Genomic DNA, 27,239 nt, shown 5'->3' on the forward strand with positions numbered 1-27,239 from the left:
GATCGAAACTTCTGAAAAACATGGCGCTGGGGGAGGTGGTAGCCGCGATGGTGCTGTTGAGGGTCCATTCCTTTCAATGGGATCCCCCGCATTGTTAATCCTCCCAGGCTGCAATCGATCGCGGCGCTGGGAACAGGAAGTCTGACTTCATCTGTACATAACCACTGATGCCATTCTAAAAAAATTCTAAATAACATTTTTCTTTATAATAGGCGTCTTGCTGTACAGCGCTAGAAATGCCTATCAATTCAGATGTACTGCAAGTTATCCTTGATTATATTTATACAGATCAAGCCCTTGGTGTCAAAGGTATGTATTTTAGATTAACCCTTGCATTGTCCCAACATTAAAATGCTTTCATGTATATTTTTTACTCAGTATTTCCCCGTAATTAACATTGTGTTACTAGTTACACAATTTGGATAACATTTTCACTCTTCCTGATATTTTTGGTAACTGCAGATCACATTTTTTAAATATACCTGTATGTAATAATGCGTGCAGTGGCATTGCTAGAAATGCGCGGGTCCACCGGTAAAACAAAAATCAGGGCCCCATTAATACTAACTGCAATTTTTTTTATCCCTTCTCATCATTTCTCCCCTGCCTCCACACCATCAGCAGCTCTCTCTCCCCCCCCCCTCATCATTTCTCCCCCTCCTCCTCACCAGCTCTCTCTCCCCCTCCTCCTCACCATCACCTGCTCTCTCTCGCTCGCTATGTCTCGGGGGAGATGCTGGTAGCGACGGCGGGCTGCCAGCGTTGACCAGAAGAGCAGCCGGCAGAGGAGGTAAGAGTTTTACTGAGGGAAGCAGGACAGCACGAGGTGAGGAGCGCGCTGTGGCAGCAGACAGCAGAAGAAAGACTTCCAGGTCAGACCGGTGGGACGTGCTCCTCCCTGGCTATCCTCCTTGGCTCCATATAACTCCTTCCTCCTCTGCCGGCTGCTCTTCTGATCAATGATGGCGTTCCGCCTCTCGCCGCCGCGTCCCATCTCCACCCGCCTGCCTCTGACGACAGGTGGGGAGGGCGGGCCCGGCGGGCCCCTGGGCTTTGCCCGGGCTATAGCTACACCCCTGAGTGTGTGAGTTTTAAAAATAAAAGCTTGCATGTGCATTCCTGTCCATTGTTTAAATGGACATCTTGTTATTCCCTGCAAAAAGCAGTAGATTTCCTCAGGCACAAAACTTGAACTAATGGCAAATATGTTCAGTAGGTTAAAGCTAGATAATTGACATATTAAAAAAGATCAACATTAGTGTGGGTATTCTGAAACAAATGTTGAACGTTTGTCCTGATGATGGTTAACTGTTGGTGGGGTTTTTCCCCCAAGATGTTGTCAGTCTAGTTTTAACTTTGTCCTGTCATTATTTTAATGATTTCCTTTTGTGGAAAGGCACATTTAAGTTTTGTGAGTTGTAGTGATCGGACCCGATATGGTAGTTTTCTGTTTTTGTTATGATATTTGGGGGAAAGCAATACAAAAATAGTTTTCCAGTATCAAGATTGTAGGGCCAGCTTTAAATGTTTACTGTTAAACATTATCTAGCGTTCTGTAGCGTGAAAGTATAAAATAAGCTCCCTTTGGAAAAATATTTACCTCCATTTTTATTTTGCATGTAACACATTTATTCTTCTGTATTGTCGAATCAGTGCTAATAGGAGTTATTTGTAGAGAAATAGAATTTGGAAACACTTCATTTGGAAAGCAGTTTTTAATCTGTGGCATCTTCCATACTGTATATAACATGCAGTACTGTTTTATAACATAAGCTAAGCTTACATTTTTACTGAAGTAAACTATATGGGAGCTGGACTATTTAAAAAAAAAAAATTAAAGATTTGAAACTAAACGTAATTTTTGATTAAGGCAAATTAAATGTGTTTTGTCGACACTAGTTTTAAAGACAAATACATTTATTTATAACAATATTTATATAGCGTCCTTATCCAGGGCCCTGTACATTAGTTAGTACAGACACAATCTATGATTTTGGTGCCTGAGGCACAGGGAGATAAAGTGACTTGGCCAAGGTCACAAGGAGCTGACACTCGGAATTGAACCAGGCTCCCCTGCTTCATACTCTGTGTCATTGTTTTGCTCACTGAGCCACTCCTCATGACTGCATATTGTATTGGGAACATAAATGTATCTTCATTTCTTTTCAGAGTCTTCAAATGTTGAATTTATTTGTAATGTCCTCGTGGTAGCAGATCAGCTCCTTATCATTCGATTAAAGGAAATATGTGAAGTAACAATTACTGAAAGACGTGAGTATTTTTGTCCTTACATCTTTTTGTTTTGGGGCATGGTCAGCTCCATTACTTACAATCACTACATAGATTTGCAGGCAGAGGAAAGTGAGGTGCTCCAGCAGCAACCTGTGACCCACATCATTACCATAGAGCAGTATGCTGCCCTCCTGGGGCTTGGAGACAATGACATGAAACTTGACCTCAAATTTCTGTTTGCTCTGCAGTGCTCAGCAAATATTAACGGCATGTTCCTTGATCCACAAAGAACTAATACATACACAAACACAGTTCTGTTTGTAATTCTCAAAGCATTAGAAAAAGGAGCCATATAGAGATACTGTACGTAGGGTACATACAGTATATTGAAGCAAAGTGGTTGTTCAAGCAATTGTACTGTACTGTAATTCATGTGGATGTTAAGATCTTGTTTATAGCAAATTCATGCTGTAAGTTTCATTTTAGTTGCAAAGGTACTGTAGTTACTATGTTCATCAAAAAGTTATTGTTGTTCAGTAATAACATAGAAGTGTAACTTGTACTGTTTTTTTGTGTACAATTTACATGGTGTACTTAGGGTTCAGTTGCCATTGTTGGTTAACCTTGTGTAACATCCTATCACCTCTTCCAGTGTATTGCAATGGTTACCATTATAGCCCTATTGGACATTATTAAATATTATTTTAAGTGCCTGATTTTGCTAATGCTGGAAGGGGTTTCATATCAAATGCCATACTTCCTGGAATTAGTTGGAATCAGGCAACTTAACTTCTTTTCAATAGACTGTAATTGGAAGCTGGAAACTCGAATGTGGGGCTGTTGGATATATATTTTTACAGATTTCCGGGCTATGAAAAGAAGGCAAGGGGTCTAGAATTTCCTCTTCTGGGAAACTGTTTGCATTTGATCTTTAAAGGAAGCCGAATGAGTGCGCATGGTGAAATGATGGGGAGTTGGCGTTATGCATTTCTCTGATCACTTCTTTTAAGGAACGCTTTGTACCTAAAATAAATCCTTACTAAATCTGAATGTATTTGTAAATTAATTCCTGAAAAGACTCATACAATTATATTTCTGTTTTGTTTTTTGGCAATACTTAAAAATAATAATAATAATAATGTTTAATTACATAATGCAATGAAAAGGTTTTCGTGCCTGGTCTTTTAATACCTTCATGCCTTTTAAGGTATTGAAAGACCAGAAACAAAATCAGTTCTCTAGATTAAGGAAATGCTGCGTTGGTATTAAAGGCTTTTCATAAAAACAGCATGTTTCTTAATGGATTTTGGCCAAAATCGCCATTTTATATGAGTAAGTGGCAGTTGAAGTCCATCTGTCTAGAGTTGACTGTGAATTGTAGACTTAAAAATGTTTCAATTTAAAATAAAATTTCTTCTATGACCATTGATTTGTCACTTTAACAGGGGGCTGCACCGGTGTGCAAGCCCCTCTGGCAATAAAATGGTAAATTAAGTTTAATGTTTGTCTGTAAAAAAAAATATATCTCGCAGGACATATGTAGAAACCAGATCTTTGTGTCTCTTTCATGTATAATAAATAACCAATTCATAACTAATCTATCATAAGATTTATGTCAAAGATGTTTGAAATATTCCACGTGCCAAACAAAGATCACAGATGCTGCAGCACTGGGTTACTGGCAAATGACACAGAAACGTGTACAAATTTGTTTCCAACAGACCGATAAAGGTCAAGTGAATTCTGGGCAATGTATGATTGAAGAAAGGTAGATAAGGTGTGTGTGTGGGGGGGATGTTAGGGGGGAGGACTGTCTGCCAATCACAGATAACATTTTTGTGGCCAAAGAATGTTGTTGCAAAGCAGAGATTAATTTAGCCAGAAGGGTCACGAATACAGGGGTTGTGTACAGTACAGTATGAGATACACAAGAAAAGCATGTCAGTTGAAATAATAATGCTTATGAAAAATGGGCAAATATAGCTTATGCCAAATGACCCAACTGATTAAATAATGTTTACTGTGCTTCTCAATATTGCTCTAGCAAAAGCATAGATGTGCACATCTTGTGAAGGGTTTTAAACCTGGTGTACATACAGAATGTACTTTTATGTTGACTTTTCATAATGTGCAAAGAATCCATTGTATTACCTTTTAACTTTGGTTTATTGCATATTCAATATACATTGAATATTTGCCCTGTTGTAAACATTAATCATGTTTTGCCATCATATTTTGGCATGGAAATAGGACCAGCGCTTGACCCCATTAGGTAATCTCACAATTATACAACAATATTGTCTGTTGGTCTTTAGTTACAAAATGGTGGCAACCTTAGAAAAAGAGCCAACTAAAAGAAAGCCAAATATAGTATTATAAATCCTTTTATATGGCGATGTATCCAAAGCAATCCTGAACTACTTACAAGACCAATAAGCCCAAGTACATTGAGGGCTAAACGCACTTGGTATTTAGTGCAGACGAGTACCCCGGCTTCCACCGCATCTGCAGAGCTGTACTTGTATTACATCTCACTGCCGATTGAGTCATTCTCCTCTCATTGCTGCAGCTGCTACAACACACCCCTATGCGTTTCACAGTGATTGCGATTGCACCACTTCACCAGGGGTAGGCAAACTCTAGACGATTACGTCAGACTCCTAATCCGCTAGCATGTAATTCAATAGTGTGCATTACAAAAAACAATTGAGGATCTTTGCAAGAATTTATTAAGAAACAGGCAAAGTACAAAATATTGTATACATTTGATCCAAAAATGTGCACTGAGGCTAAAGAGCTCAAAAGGCATGTAAATAAAGAAAAATTAAAAAAAAAAATCACACTTAAATTCAATTAACTAAAATAGTTGAGGCAATTATATATATATATATATATATATATATATATATATATACTAGCTGATATACCTGGTGTTGCCCGGAGGCAGGGGAGGGGGGCGTGAAAGGCAGGGGGGGTGGCGTGGGGGGCGGGGGCGTGAAAGGTAGGGGGGGCGGGGGCGTGAATGGCAGGGGGGGCGCGGGGGGCTTGAAAGGCAGGGGGGGCTTGAAAGGCAGGGGGGGCCTGAAAGGCAGGGGGGGGCGTAAATGGCAGGGGGGGGCGTGAAAGGCAGGGGGGCGTGAAAGGGGGGGGGGCGACACACACACAGTGTCACACACACAGTGAGGCACACACACAGTGACACACACACACACAGTGACACACACACACACACAGTGTCACACACACACACACACACACACACACACACACACACACACACACACACACACACACACACAGTGTCACACACACACACACACAGTGTCACACACACACACACACACAGTGTCACACACACACACACAAACACAGTGACACACACACACACACGTCACCTAGAGTGACACACACGCGACACCTACCTCTACTTACGGGCGCCGCCATCTTCTCACTCTGCGCCGCGAGGGAGGAAGGGGGTCCTTCCGGGCGCCGCCATCTTAGGCGCAGCGAGGGAGGAAGGGGGTCCTTTCCGGGCGCCGCGAGGCAGCCTGCCTGGCCACTGCCTGTTCCCCCGCCGGGGATGGAGATGAGCGGAGCGCCGGGAGGGAGAGGTGAGCGGAGGGAGGGAGAGGTGAGCGGAGGGAGGGAGAGGTGAGCGGAGGGAGGGGAGAGATGAGCGGAGGGAGGGGAGAGATGAGCGGAGGGAGGGGAGAGATGAGCGGAGGGAGGGGAGAGATGAGCGGAGGGAGGGGAGAGATGAGCGGAGGGAGGGGAGAGATGAGCGCCGGGAGGGGAGAGATGAGTGCCGGGAGGGGAGAGGTGTGTGTGTGTGTGTGTGTGTGTGTGTGTGTGTGTGTGTGTGTGTGTGTCGCCGAGGGGGAAGAGAGTGGCAGTTGGGTGACGTCAGACCCACCAATCTGATTGGTCCTCAGCCTCTGGCTAATCAGATTCACCACAAATAGCACTAACCATTCGATTTTATATATATAGATAATCAAAAAATAAATAGATGATACCGTTTTTATTTTTTGATTATTGAAGCTCGGCTAACACGGTACTGATACCTCTACATGTGTGTGTATATAGATACAGACAGACAGACAGACAGACAGACAGACAGACAGACAGACAGACAGACAGACAGACAGACAGACAGACAGACAGACAGACAGACAGACAGACAGACAGACAGATAGATAGATAGATAGATAGATAGATAGATAGATAGATAGATATAATGTCTGATGCATCTAAAAAAAAAAAAGAAGAACTAAATGTAATATAAAAATATCAAAACCTGACCCGATGCAAATATAAAAATCTACGAATGTATAAAAATAAGATGGGGTAAGGGAAATAAAGTCTAAAAATATAATATATTCTTTTTTTCATAAAAAGAAAATACAGCTCAACCCCGTTATAACACGGTGCTTGGGGTCCAAAGAATCGCATCACGTTATAAGCGGTCTCGTTTTTGCACGAGAGAATTGCACCCCTCAATGGTTCCGCGGCCGCCGGAGGGGGCGAGCTGGGATGTGTGTGTGTGTGTGTGTATATATATATACGTATGTATATATACTATGTATATATGTGTATATATATTTATGCAGTTTTATCTTGCATTGTTCCAACTATTTTAGTTGGTGTTTTTTAAATATTCTCATTTTAGTTTATTTACATGCTTTTTGAGACCTCTTTATCTTCAGTACTAATTAAGTGTTGCTACACTGGAGTCTGCCTGTATTTTTATGCGTTGTCTGTTTTATAATACATTATTGTGAAGCATTTAATTGTTTTTGTAATGTACTTTATTGTATTCAACTACATGCTAACCATTTCAGAGCCTTTAAGCACAGACTATTGTGTCGCTCACAATCCACTGATAAAGCGGGGTGGCCACCTCAAAACGCGCACCTAATGTAGGCAGCAGTGAGTGAGCAGTTGGTTGGGTGCCGGGGACTGATTTAATCGGCTTCAATACGCAACACAAATACAGCTGTGCAGATGTGAAGTCGGCGTCCCTGTCTCCTTGCACTAAATGCCAAGGGCTTTTGTCCCTCAATTTTTCTCTGGCATATTGATCTTTTGAGTAATCCCAGATTGCTTAGGATACATCATCACATTAAAGAATTTACTACTGTACAGTATATTTTGGCTTTCTTTGTGTTGCACTCTTTTTTTCCAAGGTGTTCCAGTATTCTACTGCCAGATGGAAGTTTGGCCACAAGACCTGCACTAAGAAGCCAACACATCCGACACGCTTGCTTAGAAGCATTTATTTCTATTTTTGCTTTTTTTGTGATATAAATCCTTGAGTAATTAATTAAAAATTACAACCTAGAGCAATCATTGCATGTGTACACGTGTGGAAGAGGGTGAGTGGAGGGGCGGGGGGGGGGGGGTACATACAGGTAGGAGAAAATATTTGATCTGGATAACCCCTCACAATGCAGACAATACAGATGTTTTCTCAAAAGATAGAAGTCAACCGTTCAATATCAGGCCCCTTATTGTTGTAAGGATGCTAAGGGGTCTATTCTAGTAGCTCCAAATTGTGACAATTCACTTCTAAAGTACACTGTAAAAGCACATTTTCATGTTTTGCTATTGTGTAAGCCCTTTTCACATGTCGAAACTGTGTGAAAAAGGCTTTTTTAGAACCATCAATCCGGGCGGTATGACCAGCTTTCTTGTCCTCGTGCAGACAGACGTTTACTCGCTGTCCGCTGCCTCAGCGTGAATCACAAATATGGCACCGGTCGCAGTCTGATGTCATGATTGCACGTTATTTTAGTACAACACATGTTTTGCCATCTTGGACTGCTTCAGGAGCCCCCGAGTAAACATGTCTGCACGAGGACCGGAACACTCTAAGGTATTAGTAAAGACCCTCTTAAAACCTACCCTTTCTGGTTACACTTTATGAAGAGAGGCCTTAGCTATTTAGCTACTGATACCAAGTATGTTTCTTTTAATACTACTGGAGACTAGAAGTAACCTTACAACAATAAGGGGCCTGGTGCTGAATGTTTGACTTCTATGCTTTGAGAATCGTGTCTGCATTTTTGAGTGGTTATCCAGTTGATATGTTTTTTCCTAGATGCCTGTTCATATATACAGTAAGTCGTGTTTGATTTATGATTAATACTGTTTATTTCAGATACCCGGGTTACCATAGATATAGTATGTATGTATGTCTTTATATAGCACCATTAATGTACATAGCGCTTCACAGTAGTAATACACGTGACAATCATATACATAAATAATACAAATAACAGATCATGGGAATAAGTGCTTCAGACATAAAGTAACATTTAGGAAGAGGAGTCCCTGCTACGAAGAGCTTACTATCTAATTGGTAGGTAGGAAGAACGTACGAAGACAGTAGGAGGGCATTCTGGTAAGTGCTTCTGCAGGTGGCCAAGCTTTATGTATCATATGTATAGTATTGGCCACGGTGCTACTAATATGCTTCTTTAAGCAAGTGTGTCTTAAGGTGGATAGAGGGGGTACTAGTCGGGTATTGATGGGAAGGGAATTTCAGAGGTGTGGGGCAGTCGGTGAGAGTTTTTAAGGCAGGAGAGGGTTTTAGATACAAAGGGGGTAGAAAGAAGACATCCTTGAGTAGAACACAAGAGTCGGGATGGTGCATAGTGAGAAATTAGGGCAGAGATGTAAGGAGGGGCAGATGAGTGTAACGCTTTAGCAGTGAGGAGGAGAATTGAGTGCGAGATGTGGGATATCATAGGAAGCCAGGAGAGTGATTTCAGCAGGGGAGATGCTGAGACAGATTTATGAAAGAGTAGAGTGATTCTGGCAGCAGCGTTTAGGAAAGATTGTAGGGGAGAGGAGACAAGTGAGAGGCAGGAAGACCAGACAACAGGAGGTTACAGTAGTCGAGACAGGAGAGAATGAGGGCCCGAGTCAGAGTTTTAGCAGTCAAGCAACAGAGGAAAAAACGTATCTTTGCGGAGGAAAAAGCGACAGGTTTTAGATACGTTTTTGAATGTGAGAGAGGAGTCGACTGTGACCCCTAGGAAGCGTGCTTGGGGTACTGGGTGAATGATAATACTTCCAACAGTAATGTGGAAGAAGGTGGTAGAGCCAGGTTTGGGAGGAAGTATGAGGAGCTCTGTTTTTGCCATGTTAAGTTTAAGTCGGCGGAGGGCCATCCAGGATGATATCGCAGAGACACATTCAGAAACTTCGGTCTGTACAGCAGGTGTAAGGTCAGGGGTTGAAAAGTACATTTGTGTGTTGTCAGCATAGAGGTGATATTTAAACCCAAGAGATGTGATTAGGTCACCTATAGAAAGTGTGTACAGAGAGAAGAGGTCCCAGGACAGAGCCCTGTGGTACCCCACAGAGAGATCGATAGAGGAGGAGGTGTTAGAAGAGATACTGAAAATATGATGGGAGAGGTGAGAGGAGATCCAGGATAGAGCTTTGTTACGAATACCAAGAGTATGGAGAATGTGAAGGAGAAGAGGGTGGCCCACGGTATCAAATGCTGCAGAAAGGTCGAGTAATGAGCAGAGTGTAATGACCTCTGTCTTTGTCAGCATGGAGGTCATTAGTTATTTTAGTGAGGGCTGTTTCAGTCGAGTGAGCTGTGCGGAAGCCAGATTGTAGAGGGTCTAGGAGAGAATAGGTGTTGAGAAAATGGAGCACGCGAGAGAATTTCAAGATGTTCAAGGAGTTTGGAGGCAAAAGGCAGCAGGGAGACAGGTCGATAGTTAGAAAGACAGGTAGGGTCAAGCTTTCTGTTTTTGAGTAATGGTATAATTGTTGCATGTTTAAAGGAGGAGGGAAAGGTACCAAAGTAGAGGGAGGCGTTAAAAATCTGTGTGAGCATAGGGATTATAATAGGAGCAAGAGGTTTTAGGAGATGGGAGGGAATGGGGTCAAGAGGGCAGGTGGTAGAGGGAGAAGAGATCATCAGCAGTGAGAAATCCTCTGAGACAGCGGAAAAAGACTCAAGGAAGGCAGAAGGAGAGTTAGGAAGTGGTGTAGGATGGAGGAGGAAGCAGAGGGGATGTTCTGACGTATGGATTTCACCTTTTCCTTAAAATAGTCAGCAAAATCCTGAGGTGAGATGGAGGAAGAAGAGGCAGCTGAGGGTAGTTTGAGTAGGGAGTCAAAGACAGAGAAGAGTTGGCGTGGGTTAGACTTGTGCGTGTTGACTAGTGAAGAAAAGTAGGTTTGTTTAGCCTGAGAGAGGGTTGAAATAGGATAGCATAAATTTGTAGTGAAGGAAGTCTGCGAGACGGTGAGATTTCCTCCAGAGGCGTTCAGAGGAACGAGTGGAGGAACGCAGCATGCACGTGTGGGAATTTAGCCAGGGTCTGGGGTTAAAAGGGCGAGGACGCAGAGAGAAAGCGGGGCATGTAGACCAAGAGAGGAGGATAAGGCAGAGTTGTAGTTCCTGACCAGGTTGTGAGGGTCTGGAGCAGAACTGAGAGAGGGAGGAACGTAAAGTGGAATCAAAAGCTGTTAGGTTAATAGAGCACAGGTTTCTGCAGAAACTAGATGGAGATGGAGAAGGGGAAAAGCGATATAGAGAAAATGAGATGAGGTGATGGTCAGAGGGAGGTAAGGGGGAAATGGAGAAATCAGAGAGAAAAAAAAGTTTTTGGTGAAACCAGGTCTAGGTAGTGGCCATCCTTGTTGGTGCTGGTGGCAATCCACTGTTGAAGGCCATCAAAGAAGGTAAGTATGGCGGTTCACAGCCATCCGTGGGGTAATGAAATGCGCAATCCAAAGATGAATAAAAACAGTCTTTAATGTGCACTAGACATTACAAAATGCCACAAGAACACTCTGACGAGTTTCGTCCTATGGCTAGGACTTTGTCAAAGAGTAACTGGTAAGAGCGCAAGGTGATTACTATATAGTGGCGCCTCAGATGCTATTGGCTATAGCTTCCTATTACATCATCAAAAAACCATCTGTAATATAATCAGGCTTACTGAAGGAGTGTGTTGTTTAAAACCCTTCAGTTTTAACTGAGGCGCCCATCAATAGAAATCAACAATGGCATCAGAAGAATATACAAAACAAAATAGTGAAAGAAAAGAATACAAAAAAGAATACAATATTAAAAAACAAAAAACATTAAATATCCGATCATATGATAAAAAAACAATAATCAAATGGCAGAATTGGAATAAGTAGTATAGTTATTCAAACTCAAAATGTATAATAGTAATTGTATAATGAATGAATATATATAAAAAAATAATAATATTGATATAAATAAATCAAGAAATAAACTAAGCATGACAATGATGTTTACGAGGACAATATATGAACACCTGCATGAAAAAGACAAATTGAAAATGAGGGAGATGCAATGGAAAAAGAATAAAAAGATGATAAACAGCACCATGAACAATTCATTGAGTCAAAAAATGTTTGCGGTCCCATTCAATCTTAATGCCTGTAGGGTGTATAGTGTTCATGGTGTAAATCCAATATATCTCTCTCACATTCAATGTATTCTGTCTCACCCCCCACCCCCCCGGGGTGAACTGGTATATGTTCTATAACATGAAATGAAAAATTCTTAATCCCGCCCAAAGGACATTGAGAGAAATGACGTGATACTGGATGTGTAAGATCATTTTTGATAATAAGTCTTACATGTTCCTGTATCCTAAGCCGAAGTGGTCTAATAGTACGACCAACATAAGATTTTTTGCAACCACATTGTAGATGATAAATAACGTAGCTAGTATAGCAATTAATAAAAGTGTTAATACGAACATTCTTATTATCAATCAGCATGGTTTTAGTAGTTCTAGCATATCTACAAATAGAACACCTTCCACATGGAAAAAACTTTTTGGAATACAGTAGAGGCAACTCTTATTCGAACAAAAACCAGTGGCTAATTCCCCAAAAGACCCAGGAAACACCCAGGTACATTCTGAATACATGCCTTAAACTTTCCTTAAAGCCCCAGCATTTCTGCATTGATTAATGGCCTATCAGATTAACAGCGGGGGTCCCTGGCAGTCCCATTCAAACTGAATTGGACTGCCAGGGATCCCTGCTGTGTTAATCCTATGGGTCGTTAGTCAATGCAGAAATGCCTTAAACGTGCCTCACACTAGCCCAGAACATACCCAGAATGTAACCCGGCTAGTTTACGGCAAATGTTCGAATAAACGTTGCCTCTACTGTACCTCTAATTTGGGAATCTCTAGAAGTGGAACTAAATAAACAAGGTGAAAGATGACCTGCCAATGTCTTGGCTTTTTTGTACACAATTCTAGGGCCACTCTGTATAATAGGGGCAATATCTTTATCTAATGTAAGAATCTTCCAATGTTTAAGGAAGATTTCACGAATGGTTTGTGATTGTCTATTGAATGTCGATATAAATAAAAGGACATGAAAGATCATTATCAGAATAACTCTGTAATCTTTTTTTTTATTCCTATAGCGTTTATTTATAATCAAGTCTTTCCTATTAAGGGAATCTGCATGATCAAATGCTGCCTAGTGAGGGTAGTGGCGGAGCTTAATTCTTGGAGGTCTGCGCTTAGGACCCCCGCTCCCTACCACATATTGGCCCCCTTCCCGAGGTATCATACTATGTTTGCACACTGTGAGCCCCATGCCCTTTCTACATGCTTATGACTACAGTGGATTTGGTCCTGCGGCAGAACTGATACATTTATTTCTCATTGTTGCAGTGCTGCTGCTTGTCATTTTGTAGCACTGGTTTTTGGATACTTTCTCCACTCACATACACTGTTGCAGGCCAAAAGAAGAGGTTAGAGAGAGAAAGCGGGAAGCCCAAGGGAGAGGGGGGTCATCAATGTGGCAGTTGAAGTCCCCAAGGAGAAGAACAGGGGAGTCTGAGGAGAGAAAGAGCCAGGATTCAAAGTGAGAGAGAGAGGCAGATGGGGGATGAGTAGAAGAAGGTGGTCAATAGATGACCACCACGTGGACAGGGAGGGGAGAGAAGATCTGGACAGTGAGCCTCAAATGAGGAAAAAGCAAGAGAGGGAGGAATAGGAAGGGTTCGGTAACGGCAGAGAGGAGGAACCCCACGTCTCCACCCCTGCCATCAGGGCGCAGAGTGTGGGAGAAAGAATGGCCATCATAAGAGAGGGCAGCTTCCAGAGCAGAGTCAGACTGAGTGAGCCAGGTCTCAGTTATAGCAAATAGGAGCAGAGAGTGAGAGAAAAAGAAGTCATGCACAGAGAGGAATTTGTTCGAATGGGAGCGAGCATTCCAAATGGCACAGGAGACAGGGAGAGTGGAGGGTGGCAGGGGATGGATATGAGGTTGGAGGGGTTGACACGAGAAGGAGCAGAAGTTGCATTTGGCAGGCGAGGACGAGAGCATGTAGAAACAAGACAGGGACCAGGATTGGGAGAGAGATCCCCAGAAGCATGGATAGAAATAGAATATGTGAGGATGATTTGTAGGTGTGTGTTTTAGTGCAGGGGATATAGCTGTGTTGTAACAGAGGGTGCAGGTAAGAAAAGAGTTCATATGAACTGAGAAGTGGCGAAGGAAGGAGAGATGGAGATATATGAATAGAGTTAAAGACATAATGAGGCTGGTAGAAAGAAGTGCATAATTTGAAAAGAATTGAGGCCATAGCAAGTAGAATAACTTTTCTCCCCATTCACCGTCTTCCACATGTGTACATATGCATTATTTGATCCAGGTTGTCATTTTTAATGAATTACGCAAGGATCAGTTTTTTAGTGCATCCTATTAGTAGTCTTGGTTTCTAAGTGCTTTTTATAGAGATTGTTTTCAATGTTTGATAAGCTTTAGGGTAGCACCTGAGTTATTATGGCTTATTTCAGAGGTGCACAATCTTTTTCCCCTGCGCCCCACTGCCGGCTCTCCTCCCCTCCTCGCGCCACCCCTGCTTATGCTGCGGTCCCAGTCACCGCCACAGCGCACGGCTCGGCGTGCGCTGTGCTATCAAGCCCCGCCCCTCCAGTCCGGCCGGTCCCAGTCCCTACCTTGTCGCGCACCTTTCCCAAGCGGTGCGCGACAGGTTTTCAGGGAGGCAGGGGAATTTGACCTCGACATCTGCGACTGGGGCCGCAGGACGTCATGGCCACGCCCCCGCAAACTTACAGCCACGCCCCCTCCCGTCGTAAACCTTCCCTCTCACCGCAGATCGCGGTGTAGCGCTGTGCACGCGCCGCCCCCCGCCGGGCGCGCGTGTCACAGTGAAGACTGGGGACTTACCCTTACCTTGGCTCCTGTGTTCTGACGTCTGACCTCCACGTTGCCATGGCAACGTGTCTCCAGAAGCCGTCTGAGCCAAGGCAAGTGAAGTTTAAAGAGGCCTTCGCCACTACTCCGGCATTTAATTTAAATGCCTTCAGGAAGCGCACAAGGCCTTTCTAAATCCCGCATGCCTGCCAGTTGCACACCCCTGGCTTATATCACTTATTTCATTTAATGAATATATTCATGAGTGCAGGACATCTGTGTGTTGTTTGTATATGTATATATGCATGTGTGTATATGTATGTGTATGTGTATGTATATATATATATATATATATATATATATATATATATATATATATATATATATATATATATATATATATATATATATATATATATATATATATATATATATATATATATATATATATATATATATATATATATATATATATATATATATTTTTTTTTTTTTTTTTTTTTTTTTTTTTTGCTATGATTTATTAAGATTTATTCTTAAATGCAATGTGTACCTTAGAGAAGTGTGGTATCAGAATATTCTTTTTCTTCGCACCTTTTCTTTTAAATGTTTGTTTATGTACAAGAACACCCTTTTCCCAAGCATTTGTCACCTTAGCACCATCTTTTTACAGTTTGACTTTATATAGTTCCTAAATGCCTGATTTAAGACAAATTCTGAAGGAATTGGTGGGAGGAAAATCTAAGCCGTGATGTGGAAATTACAAAGTGCGGCATTTCTGAATATGTGCTGCAGGGATTGGCACAATGGTGTAAATACAAAGAAATATATTTTCATCTGCTGTTTGCTCATTGTTTCATTTGTAATTCATAGTTACTCTAAGGAATGCAGCCGAGCTCCTGGAGTTTGCTTCTTTGTACAATGCTGAGCAGCTGAAACTGTCTTGCTTCCAGTTTATAGGACAGAACATGGCGGCTCTACTGGAAGCGAGGTAGGGAGGAGCATTATATCTAGGAATTACCTTACAGCTAATTGAAGTGCATGAACCATAAGGTATTTATGGAATAGCACTGCTTACTAAATGTGGCCGTGAATTCTTTGTGTGACAAATAGTACAAGATACATTGGTAGCTTCTGCCTGGTTATCACTAATGAATACACATTGTAATATAAGAATTACAAATCCAGTGTAAATGATGTAAACTTCAATATAAATTATGGTATAAAGTATGGAATGTATCTGAAAAATTCTCTTGGTGGTTTTGCTTAGTACTTATGAGAAAATAGTGTAGGGAGTATAATTTTCCTATTTTGCCTGCCAATAACAGGTGTATAACAGTCTCCTGCATTGTTTGGTACACCCTTTAATGCAATTTTGTGTTAACTTGTAGGTCTTTGGATGTATTAAGTGATGATGTTTTGAAGGATATGTCAAACGCGTATAGACAAATGGTAAGTGACATAGTTATATAGTAGATGAGGTTGAAAAAAAAACATATGTCCAAGTTCAACCTATGCTAAATTTAGACGACATACTTAAACTATATTTGTATTTACAGTATTTGTGTCCAGAGGAAGGCAAACAAAAAACCCCAATGATGTCTCATAAGGAAGAAAATAAATTCATTCCTGACTCCTAATAATGGCAATCAGATTACTCCCAGTCTCAACATCCTTCCCATGTTTACTTATTTGGTATATACCTGTATACCACTCTCTTCTAAAAAGATGTCCAACCTTTTAAAAAATATATCTATTGTATCTACCATCACAGTCTCCATTGGTAATTATACTAACCATGATAACTAAAATTTAAAAGCCTATCAAAAGATAAATGCAGCATCCATAGTGCAATATTTATTGGCAGAAAAAGGGATGCACTCACAAGCAAAAAAAGATGTCTATTCTTTTATTAAAGATCTCCATTGTATCTGCCATCACAGTCTCCATGGGTAATGAATTCCACATTTTAACTGTACATACTGTAAAGAACCCTTTCCTTTGTTGCTGGTGAAGTCTCCTTTCCTTCAACCTTAGGGCATGACCCTATGTAATTTGTACTACCCTTGGGATGAATAGTTCTTTTGAAAGTTCCTTGTATCGCCCCTGAATATATTTGTATATAGTTATCATATCCCCTCTTAGACGCCTCTTTTCTAATGGAAACAAATCTAATTTAGCTAGAGACTCCTCAGAAATCAGATTTTTCTTCCACTTTATTAATGTGGTGGCTCTTCTCTTCACTTTTTTTCTAGTTCCATAATGTCTTTTTTATGGTGTGGTGCCCAAAATTGTACTCCATATTCAAGGTGTGGTCTTACTAATGCTTTATATATAGATGGGCATAATTATGCTTCCCTTCATTCCCCGTTTAATGCAAGAAAAGATCTTGTTTGCCTTTACAGCTACTGCATGACTTTGGGCACTATTGCTAAACCTACTGTCTACAAGCACTCTTAAATCCTTCTCCATAAAAGATTCACCTAATTTTTCCCCATTTAATTTGTAAGTCGCCTGTTTATTATTGTCTCTCAAATGCCTAACCTTTCATTTATCTGTATTAACCCTCATCTGCCATTTACCTGCCCAAGTTTCCAGTCTCTCCAAGTCGTCCTGGAGAGAAATTACATTCTGCTCTGATTTTTACTACCGTACATAATTTAGAATCATCAGCAAAAATGGAGACTTTGCTCTCGATGCCAACCTCAAGGTCATTAATAAACAAGTTAAAACGCAACGGTCCCAGTACAGATCCCTGATGTACTCCACTCACAGCTTTAACTCAACCTGAAAAAGTTTGGGGTGTATTGTTATGTGTAATATTGCCACAGCTTGTTAAGATGATGTGAATGCCGTGGGTCTGAGTTGCATCTTTGCTGGTGGCTGCAGTAGTCTTTTCTCAGTTGTTGCACCTCAGATGAAACAAATAAAATGTGTATAAGGTATGGATCACGTTATAACTTTCATGTCTACATTTGAGAAGCTACTGAAGGTATATTAATTTATGAACCAAGCACTCAAGAAGTAGAAAATGTTACTTGTATGAGAAGTGTAACTTTATTACAGTAATATCTGCTATACTGTATGGTAACACCACAACATTTTTTTTTTAAACTAAAATACAGATTACAGCCATGGATACTAGAATGATCACACCATACCTAGATTGTCCAGACATCAGTATTTTAGATTCAGAAGATGGAGAAAGCCTCACCTCTGTCAGGGATGATATATTGTCCGAGCAAGCTACTCAGTAAGTTGTTTCTTTTTAGTAATATACCCCACAGTCTTTCATTGGTTTTCATTCATATATAGCTATAATTGAACTACTTTGTGTTATAGGGACCACAAACATCCATGTCATATACATTGAAAATATTAAATAAGTACCTGACCTTTATGGCAGGCCCCTCCAGCTATGAAGAGTTATGAATTTTAATATTGGAATTCTGCTTTTTCATCAAAAGCTCAGGTGATTTGATTTGGCGATTTGTAAGCCCATATATGACCATTTACGAAAATTCTTATATTAAACACCCCAAAGCATTTATTTGCTCTCTGGAGTATGACATTTGATGGCATTTGTTGACCTCTATAAATTGCAGTGTTGAATTTTGAATGGTTATATTAGTTTCTGTGCTGACACATCAGTGTTGGCTTTCAACTATTCCCGTGCTTGGGACAGGTGGGGGCGGGGGAAGCTGCTTTAAAATTGGGTAATGCTTTTGTTGTGCTTTCATTATTTTTGTAATTGTAATGTTTGCATGCACACTAGGAAAGAAATCCATTGATTCCTTCGCATGGGGCCCGCTTTAAGAATTGTACTAGTGCAATATTTATATATCAATTCCTGTATATTTCACGGTTATCTTAACTTCAATGTGTTGGCTTTTACCACCTCTGTTGGGAGACTACTCCATGAATTCAGCACTTTTTCTATTAAGTACCTCTGCAGATTTCCCCCTTACTCCCAACTCCTATCTTTGGGACATGACATTTCTTCTTCTAGCATTGAGAAATGCTTGATGAGCCTCAATGTTTTAGACCAGTGTTTCTCAACCTCGGCCCTGGTGTGTCGCGGCCATCTGCTAAGGATGCCGTTGGGCTCAAGGAAAAAAAACTGGTGGCTGCTCAGCAAGCGTGACCTGCACTGTCTGGAGACATATCGACTGTGAACCGCCTCTACTCAGCTTGGCCCAGAGGAGAGAGAGAGAAGGCAGATAACCTCCCTGCCTCCAGACACAGCATGACGCACGCCCTGAGTGGCTGCCATGTTTTAGGTGTGTGGGCAGTGGTGTTTGAGTGTACGTATGGAGTATGAGAAGTGGGTTGAATATGGAATGTGTGATAAAGGGGAAGAGTGCTGTATGAGAAAGGGGGAACAAATTGAATAATGGAGCATTGAGAATAGGGGTGAGTATGAAGTGTGAGAAAGGGGGTGAATGTGGAATGTGTCAGAAAAATTGTGTATGTTTGAGTGAAGTCTAATAAACAGGGATGTACCCCAGATTGAAACCACCTCATGCTCAAAAAAGTTGAGAACAATCGTTTTAGAAGATGAAAAGTAAGGCGCGTGTGATCATACTCTATAACACTACTGTGTAGTAGGGGGAGGTGTAAATACCCAGTTATTAACTCAGGTTGAAACTAGTCTTCTCGCGCTATATTATCTTAACAATTGAAATCTTAGTTTTATTTCATGGCATGTCTTATTATCGGATGCCATACGAGTTTGTGAAGGTTTTTTTTCTTAGTAGCAGTATTGTTTAAAGCATTGGAATCAGTGCCTGTTGCTTCAGTTTTGGCTATGAAATACATTTTTAAAAAGAGGGCACTGTTGGAAAATGGAGGAGTGCGTCACAATTATCAGTCCATTCGCATGCGTTAAGGCAGGGGTTCGGGAAGTTCAAAGTTTAGAAACTAAAGAGCAAGAAGCATCACAATTTTCTGATTACTGTAAGTCCTTATAATTACAGTATTTGTGCAACTCTAATTTAAGAGATTCATGATTAGTGTGTAGTACGTTTTCGCATCAATCTATGTGAGACTTTCTCTGTTCTCTCAATGATGTTGTCCTAATTAGCTGTTCTCTGTGCAAAGTGCCTTACCTTTTTCAATTTCATCTTGACTGTTGATTGATTTGTGAAATTATCCAGTAGATTTATGTTTTTGGAGAAATATTCAGTTAAAAGCATTATTGTAGGTACTCTTAAATTACATTTCCCCACTTGGCATTGCAGATTTGGATTTACATGAATATGAATGTATCTTAACATTTATATTCGTTATATTTAGTGTCCAAGTGATATTTACTTTATTGCATCTTCAATATATGATTCTAAGTGTGGACTTTGCATGGTATTATTTTATTATAAAAAGGACAACATGTATAACATTTTAGACCTTTTTAAATGCACATTAGATATTTTCAGCAGAGAAATAAAAGAAATGGTCAATAGGATAAATATTTATAACCATGTTTTCCGATTTCACATTCCAAAGAGTCTTTGGAGATCAAAATCTGATTCATTTTAGCAGGACCATACTTGTAACATCTGTCCATTAATTTAGGAACACGCACAGCCTCTGTAAACTCAGAACCCAATCCCACTAAATTATATATATTTGTGTCAAAAGGAGTGCTACTAGTCTTGTAACCTAATGTGTAGAACAAAATACAAAAAGCCGCAATGCCACATCCAACATGACAAATTATATAGTTAAATACTTATCTGCTTTCCTTCTCATAAGCAAGGGTCATTTAGGCCCAAGTTTTCATTGAGTTCTTGTCAATACTTTATAAAGAAACTTACTTGAATTGAATCAACATTGCAGCATATCTACAAAATGTCTGTTATGGTTCTGTATTTACAGGGAAGCAACTTTAAAAAAAGCTAAAACAAAGACCAAAAAGAAGCCAAGAAAGCGATCAGACAGCTCTGGAGGATACAACCTTTCTGACATCATTCAGAGCCCCCCTGCAACAGGTCTCTTATGAAAAGCAGTACTTACTATTTGTCCTATACATTTTACCATAAGATATGTATGTGTTTGTATATATATATATATATATATATATATATATTTATATATATATATATATACACAAGGCGGATCCGCTTATAACACGGTCTGAGTGTCACTCCCGATTTAAACATTCAATGCTTTATTGCTAACTGACAAACACACACACACCCCTACACCATGTGGGAATTGAACATGAATACATGTGTCCGAAAGGTGTCCCATGAGATAGCGCAGCTGCCATGTTATGCTTTGCTTCCATTTTCTGTTTTTCCTGTTGTCACGGTAGTACACGCAAGAAACCCACGCCTATCTGAAAGAACCATAAGGTTCTTACGCTGTGCTGGAAGGTGTCTTACTTATTTATAAAATCATTTATATAGCACCCTTATCCAGGGCGCTATACATTAGTTAGTAAAACAAAGTTGTAGTTACATACAGATTAGATTATAGGGTAATTGCTAAGATATCTTTGTGGTGAGCAGGGGTGGGAACTTTATGATCGGGCTATGGGCTAGGTGCATTGAGAACTTGCTTTGTTGGTGGGCAGGGGTTGGGGTCTCTGGATTTAGTCTTGTCGGTGGCATAGTGATGGGTCTAACTGGAGACAAGAGGCAATTGGATCGGTGAGGTGGGTGACTTGGGGTTTTGGAAAGATTAGGAAGGGGAGAAGGTAGGGGAGATCATGGGCATTGGGGAGGATGGGGTGAGGGAGGAGATGGGATTAGAGGTTAATGGGACCATTGAATGTGATAAATTTTGTGTTAGCTTCTGAAGATAGGGTGGTGGCAGATTGGATGTGGTGGGGGAGCTTGTTCCAGTAGAGGGGGACAAGTAAGGCAAATGATTGGAATTGAGAGGAGGCACTGGGGTGGGGGGAATTAGTAAGGGTTGTGGCAGTCGGGGAGCTAAGAGGATGGGAAGAAGCGTAGCGAGAGATGAGTGCTGAAAGGGGCGGCAAGACCATGGAGAAATGTGTAGACCAGGGTGAGTATTTGAAGAAGTAACGTGGAGATTGAAGAAGGAACAGGGAGATTGAGAAGTTTACGGGCTGTAGCATTTTCGATTTGTTGGAGGAGTAGAGGGGGAGACAGAGGAGCAGGGAATTACAGTAGTCGAGACAGGTGAAGATGGGGGAGCGGATGAGCAGTTTGGCAGAGGACAGAAATTAGTGGACACATTTTTCCTATGTTGTATAGGTGGTTGCAACAGGTGTCAGTGATGGAGGTGATGTGTTGGGCAAAGAGGAGGGAAGGGTTAAAGGTGACTCCAAGGTTGCGAGCAGAGAGGGAGATGGGAAGGATGAAAGGTAGGAGGAAGCAGGAAAGTAGAGTACTTCAGTCTTAGCTGGGTTAATTTGTAGGAAGTGGGGAGGACATCAAGGAGGAAATGACAGAAAGGCAGGCAGAGAGGGTGAGAATAGCGAGAAGGAGAGGTAGATTTGGATGTCGCCTGCAAACAAATGGACATTGAATCCATGGGAGGAAATGAGGTGAAATAGGGAGGCAGTGTAGAGGGAAAAGAGGAGAGGACCAAGGACGGAGCCTTGGGGCACACCCACTTAGAGGCTGGTGGGTTGAGAGGATGAATTGTTGAACGTGACGGAGTAGGAGCGGAGGGAGAGATGGGATGAGAGGACGTTGTCAGTGATGCCAAGGTTGGTGAGGGTGGAGATGAGTGAGGTGATGGTCGGTGTCAAAGGCTGGAGAGGTTGATGAGGCTGGAGGAGAGTTTTGAGTGTCAAGCTTGGGAGAGAACGTTGTGTATAGCGAGGAGGGCAATTTTAGTAGTGTGAGAGATGGATGCCAGACTGGACAGTGGGAAGGAGGGAAGGGGATTTGTTGAAGTTAGAGCATTGGTTGTTTTGTATTTTCACAGCAGCAAGAAACGTTTATTATGAAGATTTTATTTACGTTCACAAATAGCAGATATATGGCGACATCAAATAATTAGATTATTCTGCTTGAAATGTCCTGTCAGATTCCTCTCCTGGTGTTATCCTGTCTGCCTTATCCAACTAAACCTGCCAGTATTTATCAGGAGAATATCCATTAGTCAGTCTTTCCTACTCCGAACATAATGACCGAATATGGTATTACCATGTGTCCTGCTTAACACTGATGTAATTGCTCCTTATGTACGTATAAGGAACTACCCTAGTTATTATCAGATTTGATTGCATCAGCTTTTCTGTTTAGTTTTCAATAGTAGCTATCTATCATTTGCTGGCGCCTCCACAGATAACCCGACAAAGCAGAGACCCAACTATAACTCATCTCTCCTATGTAATAAGATCTACAGAACATTCTTTGCCAATCAGAATAATTCATGTGTGACATCTGTTCCCAACCAAGCCTAATTACAATATAATAAATATGAATATTAATGAAAATCTTAGTTGTGAATGATGCACTCGAGGAGTTTGGAAGGAGTGAGATTGAGTGAACGTTGAAGGGGAGGGCAGGGTCGAGAGATGTTTTTTTGAGAAGCGGGATGACTTCCGCAGTTTGGAAGGAGTCTGGGTATTGTCCGCTGGATAGGGAGAGGTTGAAGGAGGAGGAAGTGTAGGGGAGGAGGTAGTGTGGAATGAGGTCAGAAGGAGATGTGGGGGGGATAAGAGCGTTTAATGATTGAGAGATCATCATCAGAAGGACTGCGATGGGGTGGTGGATAGGGGGGCAGCAGTGGGGAAGGTATTTTACTGCTCTGTAATCATGTTCTCATTAAACAGGATTGTTGTCTTTTTCTACATCAGATTGATAAAACAGGTTCAAATGTGTAATCTTTTCCTTTCTATTTACCTCTTCTTTTTTTTTTCTTTTCTTTCTTTTAATTATTATTCAGGTTTAGTAAAGTCAGAAAAGACCAACTCTATAGAATCACTTCAGGACTTGCTTGCATCTGATTCTGAAGGAAGCTTTGCAGGAGCAGGTAGCCCCAGAGATCTACAATCTCCAGACCTCATTGCAGAATTTACTCCTGATAAAGATGAGGTTTGTCACTATACTGAATTCTCACTGATCTCTTACAGCAGGGTTGGCCAACCTAGTTGGGAGTCTGAGCCAGAATTTACCAGTGTCATTGTTAAGGGGCCACAATAATATCAAATCAAATTAATACCTGTATACACTGATACAGAGCAATGCCCGACCGTGTCAGTGTGTTGTGCCATCCGGCTGTGCTCTGTGTCAGTGTGTAGTGCAGCTGGCTAGATTCTCTTGTCAGTGAATAGTGCCCAAAAAAGAAAAATGTGAAAAGGCGCTCCTAAATTGGAGTACAAATGTGCTAGAATAATAATGATATACAATGTTAGGAAATAAACCTATATATGTGCTCTATGATAATAGTGACAACACAAGTTTAAATGTTCAGTGATAACACAAAATAAGTGCTCAGTGAATAAAGTGAAATGAAAACCCTGTAAAGGATGGTTCTGAGTCCTCCTCAATGGAATAGTGTAGCAGTGGTGTTGGGAAGCACAGATATCACCATACATAAAAACACAATAGTGCAGATAATCTTTCAGCAGGGGTTAATTACTACCGATCTATGAGATGGGAACTCACATTCAATTAGCAGAATAAAGGCATTTTCAGAAAACTCTGTTTGGTGGGTTGAAGTTTTTACCTGGTGAATACTGGGTAGGTGGATCTCAGTGTGTGTTTGTCTGCTGGTCCGTCATTTGATGCAGTAATCGCAGTAAAAGCAGAGACAAACCATAGTGCGATCTGTGCCACAAACACGTTTATAAACAAGAAATATAAATTACAAACTTACATAAGTCAAGTCCCTTGTGGGCATGTAAAACTAAAGATGTATGTAAGAACTCCCGAGTTCCCGCTGCCATCCGCAGCAGTCCGTGATCTGGCGTCTCCCTGCCTACGACACTTCCGGTGTCGACGTCCGGTGGTCAGATGATGGAACGACAGGACGCTATGTGGATCAAGACAGGTAGCTTGTGATGGATGCCCGGAAGACGGTGTTGACTATGCGTTTCGCCCCAAAATTGGCTTCGTTAGGAGTCATGGCGAAAGATGACTCCTGACGAAGCCAATTTTGGGGCAAAACGCGTACAGTCAACACTGTTTGCTGGGAATCAATCGCAAGCTGCCTTTCTTGATCCACGTGGCGTCCCGTCGTTCCATCATCCGACCACCGGACGTGTTGACTCCAGAAGTAGCATAGGCAGGGAGACGCCGGATCACGGACGGCTGCAGATGCCAGCGGGAACTCGGAATTCCTATATACATCTTTAGTTCTACATGCCCACACAGACTTGACTTACGTTAGTTTGTAATTTATATTTCTTGTTTATAAACGTGTTTGTGGTACAGATTGCACTATGGTTTGTCTCTGCTTTTACTAATATTGCTGCATCAAATGACGGGCCAGCAGACATCAAACACACACTGAGATCCATCTACCCAGTATTCACCGGAGATATACTTCAACTCACCAAACATAATTTTCTGAAAATGCCTTTATTCTGCTAATTGAATGTGAGTTCCCATCTCCTAGATTGTCGGCAGTAATTAACCCCTGCTGAAAGATTATCTGCACTATTGTGTTTTATGTTTTTTATGTATGGTGATATCTGCGCTCCCCAACACCACTGCTACACTAGTGAATAGTGCCATCAGGTTATACTCCATGCTATACATTGACCGGGGGTGTATAAGCTGACAAGGTTATGCACTTAGTGTAAATGTATAGTTCGAAGTATAACCTGATGGCACTTTTCACTGACTGAGAATGTAGCCAGCGGCACTACACACTGACCAGACATAACCTGACGGCACTACACACTGACACGGGATATAACCTGACACAGAGTACAGTCGGGGCAAAGGGGGTCAAACGTGGGAGCGGGGAAAGAGGGGGTGACGCATGACCAAGGGGGAAATAGGGGGTGACATATGGGGAGGGGGTATCGCAGGGGGAAGGAGTGACATGTGGTAGGAGGGAAGAGGGGACAGTGGGGTACATGGAGGAGGTAGTTGGGGTGACAGGAGGAGCAATTGGTTTGTCAGAATCCTTAAAAGAAGCCAGAGAAGAAGCTTTGCAGTCCCGAGTCAAGCATCCCAGGAACAGAATGACCCATTAAGGAAATGGCATTGGCCCTTGGACTACCTGAGGAAACATATCTAAATGCTCTTGATAGGATTTACTATGGGTCAAAGAAAAAAATCAGAACCGTTAAAGGATTTGATATTTCGCAAATGGAAATATCCAGACTGGAAGAGCAGTACGACGAATAACTTTAATAAGGTGTATCCGTTTAAGATGGAAAATAAGAATGAATGGTACAGTCAACCCAGAGGAGACACTGCAGTATCCAGACTGACTAGGAGAACAACCATGCTCCCTACAGCCGTGGGGTGCGCCCCCCAGGGGGGGCTGGAGAATTGTCTGGGGCGCGGGAGGTTGCAGAGGCCTCTGCAACAATAAAACGTACCGGGATTCAGACGCTGTGACACGTCTCCATGGCAACGCTACGTCACAAGCGTCAAATGACTGCGGGTCACGTGACCCCAGAGCATCATTTGACGCAGCTGTCAGGTAAGGGGGGGCGTTAGCTCCGGAGCAGGCAGACAGGGGGGCGCAGCAGGAAAAGTTTGCGCTCCCCTGCCCTAGAGGATGCAGCATCTTTCAGAAATCCTATAAACAAAAGGATAGATGGTCTGCTAAAAAGTTTGTATTCTACAATAGGAGCATCCTTCAAGCCCATGATTACATTAGCTTGCCTGGTAAGAACTATGAGAGCTATATCTGGTTCTCCAATATTCAAGAGGCAATTGAAGCAGGAACATCATGACGCAAAAGACTTAAAGACTGCACTATCATGTCAGTCACTGGATTTTCTCTGTAACACTTGGTTTGATACAAACAGATTACTTGTCAGATTTTCTACAATCTCTGTAGCCATACGCAGAGCTCTCTGGCTCAAACCCTGGGGTGTGGATTTCTCTTCAAAGAATACGTTGATTTCTATTCCCTGCCTTGGAAAAGCGCCTTTTGTTCCAGAACTGGAAACCATAATCACCAGTCACAGGTGGGAAGGGAACATTCCTACCTCAAGATATGACACGTTTTATTACATCATCCATAGGTCAGGGACAGTATTTTCACAGATCATTCAAGTGACCAAGACCACCTATCAAACAGGAAGGCAGCTCATCTAGAACGTTAGAGGAAGACAAAGTTATGGAGCAAGTCAGTCCTTGTCCAGGAATCCCTCTTTCTGAGATTCAGCGGATACCTTTCTTGAACACTGTAGCAGACTAATAATGAATATAGTTAACAAAATTGTTATTTATAATAAAAATGTACTTTTAATATAATTTGTACACCTTGTACCATAAAATAATTAACACTGACACTACTTATAGAGTCTTAAGTGTTTTCGGTAACGTAAAAAGATACCCCCACGGGCGGACATTGTGTCTCCTAACTGGGAGATCATTGATATAGCTCTACTGTAGATACCAGGTATAACTTCAATGTACTTGTTACCAGAGCCCACATACGGCTGTCCAGCTCAGGTATGTAAAGCCATTGTTGGTGTGTTAGAGCGCGCTAGTAGTGCTAATGAGCTCAATTGACTCCAATCTCTATAGTAAATAGGTCTTGTATTGAATTTTCATAAATAGCAGAGAGCTCTAACTGGCTCTTTACCTACAGCTTAGTGGGTGTGTATACCACCCTGAACAGCTGTTTAATTCCAGAACAATATTCAGACTCTTAAGGTGCTCACCCACAGAGCCACCATGTATTAGCAGGCTCAGGGG

At 41.6% G+C, this 27,239-nt stretch overlaps 1 protein-coding gene across 6 annotated transcripts in view; it reads left to right on the top strand.

Annotated features, from left to right (window-relative positions):
* The window catches only part of IBTK (inhibitor of Bruton tyrosine kinase), an 81,322-nt gene that overhangs the window by 37,113 nt on the left and 16,970 nt on the right, over window positions 1–27,239 (top strand). For all 6 annotated transcript variants that reach the window (XM_075597950.1, XM_075597947.1, XM_075597945.1 and 3 more), the window contains 7 exons: window positions 213–309; window positions 2,170–2,271; window positions 15,301–15,418; window positions 15,819–15,879; window positions 17,553–17,680; window positions 20,302–20,414; window positions 23,296–23,444. In XM_075597950.1, coding sequence (XP_075454065.1) covers window positions 213–309; window positions 2,170–2,271; window positions 15,301–15,418; window positions 15,819–15,879; window positions 17,553–17,680; window positions 20,302–20,414; window positions 23,296–23,444 — 768 coding nt within the window. The remainder of the gene's footprint in view (window positions 1–212; window positions 310–2,169; window positions 2,272–15,300; window positions 15,419–15,818; window positions 15,880–17,552; window positions 17,681–20,301; window positions 20,415–23,295; window positions 23,445–27,239) is intronic.

The sequence above is a fragment of the Ascaphus truei genome, chromosome 4, assembly GCF_040206685.1.
Source record: "Ascaphus truei isolate aAscTru1 chromosome 4, aAscTru1.hap1, whole genome shotgun sequence".
NCBI lineage: Eukaryota > Metazoa > Chordata > Amphibia > Anura > Ascaphidae > Ascaphus > Ascaphus truei.